The sequence below is a fragment of the Phyllobates terribilis genome, unplaced genomic scaffold, assembly GCF_046119375.1.
Source record: "Phyllobates terribilis strain yellow unplaced genomic scaffold, ASM4611937v1 Scaffold_5__5_contigs__length_657084704, whole genome shotgun sequence".
NCBI classification, from domain to species: Eukaryota; Metazoa; Chordata; class Amphibia; order Anura; family Dendrobatidae; genus Phyllobates; species Phyllobates terribilis.
The window spans coordinates 436,834,655-436,843,993 of record NW_027362765.1 but is presented as its reverse complement, the minus strand read 5'-3'; the positions used below and the strand labels follow the sequence as shown (position 1 = coordinate 436,843,993).

Sequence of the window (9,339 nt, the reverse complement as noted above, 5' to 3'; positions counted from 1 at the left end):
GTTTCTGTGTCGACTACGCCACCCGTTGATTTGGGGTCACAAGGCCGCCGCTGCAGAACAGTCCGCTGAGGCCGGTAGTATGGGTGCAGCGATGGTGGTATAACCCCCAACGGGAGGGGTATGGCCTCAGGGCAGCTGGTGCGGATGATGGGGTAGTGACAGTGCAGAAAGGAGAGTCAGAGACGTGAGATGCAGTTTCAGGGTTTTTACTCACAGGTGTTCCTTCAGTCACTCTGGCCTTGAGCGACCACCCGAGCCGTGCTGCATCCACCAGGTGCTGGACTCGGCCAACCCCCAGGCAGTTCCGGAGCGTGGTCCTGAGCTTCCCTCTCTCTCTCTTTCTCCTGGCCGTCCCCACCAGGGATCCACCTTTGTCCGGTTCCCTTGGGCCTTCTATGGTAAAACCTTCTCTGGCTTTCCTGACCCTACTCTTGGTGTACCTTCCTGGTGGATGTGGTGAGGGTCGTGGCAAAGCTTGCCCACGACCTCCGGTTCCTGGTTAAGGGTTACTTTTGCCTCCGCCAGCTTGGGATCCGGTGCCCTCTTCTGCCAACCCTTCACCCTTTTTGGTTTGCTTCTGGGATCTTAGCGTTCCCTCTTTTCTGCGTCTCTGGGCCTTTCTTCTTCCTCTCTGCTTCAGGCCTGGCCCTGGAGCCGGGCCCAGCCGGAGCCACAGCTCCCTGTCAGCCCTCCTGGCTGAACTCCTCCTCAGAACTCTCCTGACAGACTCTCCCTATCTCTAGATGGTGCCCACCATATATACTCCCTCTATGTGTGAGCCCAGGTGACCAGCACCCAATGGGCTCCTATCTCTATGCCCAGAGCCCCTCCCCTATCTGCCCCTACACTACTGGGATTTTCCACCCCCCCTCCCACTCCAGCCAGGGACAGACGCTGTCGTACCTGCACATCTACTTGGTGGGAGTACCGTAGTTCTGTCCCCCGGAAATGGGATGTATGTAGTGCATGCAGCCTACTGAGCTCAGTCCCACACTCCATCCTTACCCGGGAGTGGAATACCACACCTCTGGTTTGAGGTGCAATACCCCTGTAGCAGCCAAGTCCTCAGGGTGCTACAATAGCAGCGTAACATAAACTCAAATCCAGTGTCTTTTTTTGGGAGGTGTATTCCCATGCACCTCTTCACACCCAAACATGGGTATACGCTTCCTGATTTTGGCTATTTACTCTTGTCTTCCTCCTTCTCCTCATCCTCATCCTCCACCACCATATCACCAGGGTGACCGTGGTCCGTGATGCAACACCCACATAATTTTTTTAAAGGGTGTTTATGCTGCCCGTAAAAAAAAAATGTAAACAGTATGTTCATGTATACCCCCCAGGAGTAAATGTTTGTATGGGCATTACAAGTATAGGAGACCTGCTCCTTTCTAATGGGAACATTTTTTATGAAGCCCTCCTCCACGTCTCTTCCAAGAGGCATTGGTGTGCCTCCCAATTTTTGGCAACCCTTGCATTCACTGCATATGCCAACACTATGGGAGACCCACTTCCTCATAATGGGAACATTTTTTTTCAGGAGGCCCTCCTCTACGTCTCTTCCAAGGGGCATTGGAGTGCCTCCAAATTTTTGGCAACCCTTGCATTCACTGCATAGGCAAACACAATGGGAGACCCACTTCCTCATAATGGGAACATTTTTTTTCAGGAGGCCCTCCTCTACGTTTCTTCCAAGGGGCATTGGAGTGCCTCCCAATTTTTGACAACCATTGCATTCACTGGGAACAATAAAACACAGCCGGCTGATGGCTCTCTAAGAATAGTGATGGCCGACTGCTGGTCATTTAAGAATAGTAAAGGCCGCCTGATGGCCCTATAAAAATAGGCTTTGTGACTTTCAGAGTCCCTCTTTCATAAATGAAACACGATGTGTCTGATGATTTCTCATACACCACATGGCCCGATAAGGTTGTAAAATATTAAAATGACATTTCCTGGTGAATGCATTTGTCACTGTTGAAAGCAATGCAAAAGTGCAAAAACACATCAAAAACGCTATGTGGTTATTTATTTTGCTTTATATACAAGCCATTTCCCTGGAAAAGATGTTCCTTAACATATTTCCCAGGAAAATCCATTTTGGTTTCATTTTTGAATGTTTTATTGTGAGTCCGTAAAAGTGGCATAATACTGTACCTCTGACAACGTTGTTGACAGCAGTGACCTGGGAGTCAGAAATGCTTCTGTAGCACCCTGAGGACTCGGCTGCTACAGGGGTATTACACCTCAAGCCAGAGGTGTGGTATTCCACTCCCGGGTAAGGATGGAGTGTGGAACTGAGCTAGTAGGCTGCATGCACTACATACATCCCATTTCCGGGGGACAGAACGACGGTACTCCCACCAGTTTATGTGCAGGTACGACAGCGTCTGTCCCTGGCTGGAGTGGGAGGGGGTGGAACATCCCAGTAGTGTAGGGGCAGATAGGGGGAGTAGTCTGGGTAAAGATAGGAGCTCATTGGGTGCTGGTCACCTGAGCTCACACATAGAGGGAGTATATAAGGTGGGCACCATCTTAGAACAGGGTCAGTCAGTGAGAGTCTTTAGCCTGAGGAGCAGAGCAGAGGAGCTCAGCCAGGAGGGCTGACAGGGAGCTGTGGCTCCGGCTGGGCCCAGCTCCAGAACAGAGCCTGCTGAGAGAGAGAGAGAGGAGTGAGAAGGACCCAGAGAGGAAACAAGAAGGAACCCCAAGATTCCAGAATAAGGACAGAAGGGTGAGGGGTTGGCGAACAAGGGTACCGGAACCCAAGCTGGCAGAGGCCAAAACGAACCTTAACCAGGAACCGGAGGTTGTGGGCAGGATCTGCCACGACCCTCACCAAATCCACTAGAAAGGCACACCGAGCATAGGGTCAGGGAGCCCAGAGGAGGCTTGACCACCAAGAGACCCGAGGGAGCCGGCCAAAAGTGGATCCCTGGTGGGAACGGCCAGAGGAAGGGAGAGTCAGAAAGGAGCTCAGGACCACGCTCCACAATTGCCTGGGGGTTGGCCGAGTCCAGGACCTGGTGGACGCAGCACGGCTCGGGTGGTCACTCAAGGCCAGAGTGACCAAAAGAACATCAGTAAGTAAAAACCCTGAACTGCACCTCCTGACTCTGAGTCTCCTTGCTGCACCTTCACAACCACCATCCTCCACGTCTGACCCCCTGAGGCTATACCCCTCCCGTTGGGGGTTATACTACCACAGCTGCACACACACCACCAGTCTCAGCGGACCATCCTGCAGCGGCGGCCTTTTGACCGCAAATCAACGGGTGGCGTAGTCGACACTAAGAACATCTGCAAGGACTGCCGCACACTGAGTTTGACACCCTGGGCACGGACCGGGTCACAGCCACTCGGAGACTACAACCCCCATCTGATCCGGCTCCGGGTATCCCTAACAACATGGCCCAGGGGGCGCGTCACTTCCAGGGGTCTTTGCCATTCTGCTCCAATGTCACTTGAGCACTGTTCCCATCGATTTGGGCAATTTTTAGGCCCTCTGCAGACCGTCGGTGGGAGCCACCTGAAAAATGCTCGAGTTTCCCATAAACTTACATTGGGCTCATTGCTCGGGCCGAGCACCCGAGTATTCCAATGTGCTCGACCCGAGCATCAAGCACCCGAGCATTTTAGTGCTCGCCTAACACTAATTAACACTTGACCGACATCTGCTATACATGTACTGTGCAAGTTGCCAGGTGGCGTATGAAGCGGGCTCACGGGTTGAGCTTGCCCCATGCCCGGTAGATAATAGCTGTGTGTTACAGTCAGGATCAACCACTAACAACCACTGGTGACGTGAAGCGTCGCCCGCAATTTTTAACCTATTAAATAGAGCTGTCATAACATTATCCATTAATCTTTCCTTTCTAACCACACATGTTACTCTAAGGCCACGTTCACATTCAGTATTTGGTCAATATTTTATATCAGTATTTGTAAGCTAAAACCAAGAGTGGGTGACGTTTTTCTATTATACACTGCTCAAAAAAATAAAGGGAACACTTAAACAACAGAATATAACTCCAAGCAAATCAAACTTCTGTGAAATCAAACTGTCCACTTAGGAAGCAACACTGATTGACAATCAATTTCACATGTTGTTGTGCAAATGTAATAGACAATAGATGGAAATGATTGGCAATTATGAAGACACCCTCAATAAAGGAGTGGTTCTGCAGGTGGGGACCACAGACCACATCTCAGTACCAATGCTTTCTGGCTGATGTTTTGGTCACTTTGAATGTTGGTTGTGCTTTCACACTCGTGGTAGCATGAGACGGACTCTACCACCCACAGAAGTTGCTCAGGTAGTGCAGCTCATCTAGGATGGCACATCAATGCGAGCTGTGGCAAGAAAGTTTGCTGTGTCTGTCAGCGTAGTGTCCAGAGGCTGGAGGCACTACCAGGAGACAGGCCAGTACACCAGAAGACGTGGAGGGGGCCGTAGGAGGGCAACAACCCAGCAGCAGGACCGCTACCTCTGCCTTTGTGCAAGAAGGAACAGGAGGAGCACTGCCCGAGCCCTGTAAAATGACCTCCAGCAGACCCCAAATGTGCATGTGTCTGCACAAACGTTTAGAAACCGACACCATGAGGGTGGTATGAGGGCCCGACGTCCACAGATGGGGGTTGTGCTCACAGCCCAACACCGTGCAGAACACTTAGCATTTGCCACAGAACACCAGGATTGGCAAAGTCGCCACTGGCACTCTGTGCTCTTCACAGATGAAAGCAGGTACACACTGAGCACATGTGACAGATGTGACAAAAGTCTGGAGACGCTGTGGAGAGTGATCTGCTGCCTGCAACATCCAGTTTGGCAGTGGGTCAGTAATGGTGTGGGGTGGCATTTCTTTGGAGGGCTGCACAGCCCTCCATTTGCTCGCCAGAGGTAGCCTGACTGCCATTAGGTACCGAGATGAGATCCTCAGACCCCTTGTGAGATCATATGCTGGTGTGGTTGGCCCTGGGTTCCTCCTAATGCAGAACAATGCCAGACCTCATGTGGCTGGAATGTGTCAGCAGTTCCTGCAAGATGAAGGCATTGAAGCTATGGACTGGCCCGCCCCTTCCCCAGACCTGAATCCGATTGAGCACATCTGGGACATCATGTCTCGCTCCATCCACCAACATCATGTTGCTCCACAGACTGTCCAGGAGTTGGCGGATGCTTTAGTCCAGGTCTGGGAGGAGATCCCACAGGAGACCATCCGCAACCTCATAAGGAGCATGCCCAGGCGTTGTAGGCAGGTCATACAGGCACGTGGAGGCCACACACAATACTGAGCCTCATTTTGACTTGTTTTAAGGACATTACATCAAAGTTGGATCAGCCTGTAGTGTGTTTTTCCACTTTAATTTTGGGGGTGACTCCAAATCCAGGCCTCCATTGGTTAATAAATTTGATTTCCATTGATGATTTTTGTGTGATTTTGTTGTCAGCACATTCAACTTTGCACAGAACAAAGTATTCAATGAGAATATTTAATTCATTCAGATCTAGGATGTGTTATTTGAGTGTTCCCTTTATTTTTTTTTAGCAGTGTACTTTTCCCTGGTTTTGGCTTATAAATACTGATGTAAAAAACTCACCAAATATTGAACTTGTGAACATGGCCTCACTCCAGAACACACTGATAAACCAATCATTTCTTGCCTTGGGAGTTCACCTCTGATCTCCAAACCTACACCCTTTCAAACAATAGACTCTGACACATTCACCACATTCACCTCTCCTGTTTTTTTTAGAAATAATATGCAAATAGAATTCTTCCCAACCACCAAAAACACACACTTTCAAATAACAAAAACACAAAAAATAACATCTTTTTGTTTCCAATATCAAATGTGACCTTCGCTCCCACTCACTGTAGAGCCATAAAAATAAAAGCAGACCAAGGTGGACCAGTGGGGGTATAAAGAAGAATAACAAACATTTCAGACCCATCTCAGACGAATCCCCCAAAAAAGCAAGACATAGGTTTATTTAACCTATCAAACTACGTATTAACTAAAAATGAAAACCAGCTACTTGCCAAAGGTCTTTCGTTTTGCCCTACAGCTAAAGTTGATGATTTTCAAATATTCCTTGACCTAACAAATTTGTACACAAATTAACCTTACAGAGACATTTTATGTTAAAGGACCAAAAGTATATTTTTTCCCAGATACTAATAACTCCAACATAGATACTACTCCCTCAGCTGAACCACAGAATGTTGATGTGTAAGCAAAATCAAATTTTTATTCTCAGAATCATCGTAGTAGTCATTTGGAAACATATTATCATCTTACACCAAAGGAATTTAAGATTCTCCCCAACCCTAGTGAAAATCCTAGTAAAGATAACTTCACCAAAGCAGAACGTTCTGCACACAAATCACTCAAAACCAAAGATCAGATTGTGATTAGAGCTGCCTACAAAGGCGGAGGACTTGTTATAGATGAAACGCTGCACATAGACTTCTCCTGGAAGTCAGTTGCAATGTTCGGAGCTCCGGGAAAAAACGAGAGGAAGGAGAGAGAGATTTTCCAGTTCAAAAGTTCAGTTTCTCATTGTTTTCAATGGGGTTCTGGTTCTGGTTTAAGTTCAGGTAAAGTTCTGGTACTCGAACTGAACTTTGGAATAAAGTTTAAGTAGGGTACCAGAACCCGACCTTCCATGGGTCCGCTCATCAGTAATCTAAAATGATACAATATATTATAACAAATTACCACAGGATCCTTCTATACACTATTTTTTGGAATATAATAAACTGATAAGTAGAGCTATTCAGAATAATCTTTTAAGGAAAAAAGCGGAAAATTTTCTCTCCATCAAATATTACCAACTACCATATTTTTACTTTTTACCTAAGATTCTTAAAAGTTTAACTAACTTCCCTGGTCGTACAACAACATCTGGTATGAAATCTATTACCGCCCACCTTTCTCATTAAACTGATTTATTTTCACAACCATTTGTGTGTGAACTACCTTCACACATATGGGACTTCACTCATCTAATCACTGAAATTCAAAAATTATCCCTCCCCCTTGCATATTTTTTCCTTACATTAGATGTCAATTCATTGTATTCCAATATTCAACATTCTGACAGGACAAAGCTATCCCTGAGGAGCAGATCATGTTTCTCTTGCACAGTAATGATTTTATACTGAAACATTATGTTTTTTCCTTTGAGGGTGCGATCCATCGGCAATTGAGGGGTTCCGCCATGGGGACGTGATTTGACCCAAATTAAGCAAATCTTGATGACCTAAGGATAAGTCATCAATGTTAAAGTAGTGGTCTTCAAATATCATGTTAATGGGTTGCCTGGTTTAACACCTAAACCTCCCTAAGATTTCAACTGGTTTAAAATTACAAAATCAACATAATTGCTTTACTCGCTGACTGTCTTTCCTGAACCGCCTTTTTACTGTTCCCCTTCTTTGTTCACATAACTGCAGTGGTGACATCACATCTAGAACACGCGTCCGATACAGCCAATCAGTTGGCTGGTCGATCTAGTGCTTTTTACATTTGCATCACCGCTGAGTCCAATGATTGGCTGCAGTGGTTACATGTGATAAAAATAACATAGCTGCTGCAGCCATGTATACAAAGACAGGGAAAGAAAAAGAGCTGCAGCATCTGAGCAGAAGTCAGTAAGTAAAGTAGATTTTGTTTAGTTTTAACTATCTGAAGCCACTGGGAGTTTTTTATGTGAAACCAAGCAATCCATTTAAAGAACTGTGTTTTTATGTACATTTTCTATAAAAAATATTAAAATAATTGAAATATGCATTTTAGAGTTGTAAAATGTTTCTATTTCCAGAACGTTACTTCTACCAGAATGGTACTTTACTGAACTTTAGTGGAACTGACTTCATAATTGAAGGCTTATCTGATGCTCCAGAGCTCCAATATCCAGGCTTTATCATATTTCTGTTTATCTATCTTGTCATTATTTTGGGAAATGCTAGCATCTTTGGGGTCATTTGTTTGAATTCCCACCTTCATACTCCTATGTACATATTCTTGATGAATCTGTCAGTTATTGATATAGTTTATACCTCCAGTATTCTGCCTAAACTTCTAAGCATGCTCATCACTAATAACAATACAATCTCATTTTGGGGTTGTATTTATCAGATGTATTTCTTTTTAGCTATGGCTTGTGCTGAAGTCTTATTGCTGGCAGCCATGGCATATGACCGCTATGTGGCTATCTGTCATCCTCTGCATTATATAAGTCTAATGAGTCTAAGACTATCCGCTTGCTTAGCTATGTCTGCATGGAGTATTGGATTTTTGGACCCCAGTGGTCATGCTGTACTTATTTCTGGACTGTCTTTTTGTGCATCCCATCTTATTGACCACTTCTTTTGTGATGTTATTCCACTGTTAAAAATTTCCTGCAGTGATACATCCGAAGTGGAGTTGATTAATTTCCTTGAAGGATCATTAATTTTATCTTCTGCCTTTGTGTTAACTTTGGTTTCGTATATATTCATTATTTCCACCATTATGAAGATAAAATCTGCAGAAGGTCGACGTAAAGCCTTCTCCACCTGCTCCTCACACCTAACGTGTGTTATCATATTTTATGGGACGATGATCTGTTTGTACATGAGACCTACAACGAGTTATACCCCGAAAAAAGATAAGTTTGTTTCTCTTCTTTATGCGGTCATAGTTCCTGTGCTGAACCCTGTAATTTACAGCCTAAAAAATCAGGAAATTAAAAGTGCATTCAATAAATTTAAAAGCAAATTGGCTTATTGAAGAGTCAGTGTGTGATTGTTTGCATAGGTGCCAAATAATAAATAAAATATAAAGTTGTTTCCTGTATTTTTTTCTTATATTTATCACAATTATGTGATAATATTGTTTAGATCTACAGATTGGAGTGATCAATGTATATGAAACATTCTGAAGTCATTCTCAGCCCGACATCTTGGATGCTTCTGGCATTTACTAGAACCCGCAATATCATGATGCTATGTGGGGACTATCAAATGTCAAAGGCTCCAAGGATGTCAGGCCAATGTTGACAGCTGCACAATTTAAGACTTCCCTAGTCAAGATGCAATGCTGGATTGGACAGGGCAGCGCAAATCTTTTTGCTCAACTCTAGTTTGCCATCCTCTTACAAAATCCGAGGTCTTCTATCACCAAAATCCTGCTGATATGTTCTGGACTGAAAAATCCTTTGCTGTTGCCAAGGTTTACTGTTGACCCTGTTGCTGTGAAAATGCCACCTAATTGCCTTCTGTTGAAACATGAGGGTTAGTGGGTGCTTTTGTCCTCTGGCATGGCTGCCTTTAGAAAGACCGCATGGACCAG

General features: G+C 45.3%; 1 protein-coding gene across 1 annotated transcript; it reads left to right on the top strand.

The window, feature by feature from the left end:
• Positions 1–8,019: 8,019 nt before the first annotated feature.
• LOC141271621 (olfactory receptor 1G1-like) lies at positions 8,020–8,778 on the top strand. The gene has a single exon (XM_073681664.1). The coding sequence runs from the start codon at positions 8,020–8,022 to the stop codon at positions 8,776–8,778; it is 759 nt and encodes a 252-aa protein (XP_073537765.1).
• The last annotated feature ends 561 nt before the right edge of the window (positions 8,779–9,339 follow it).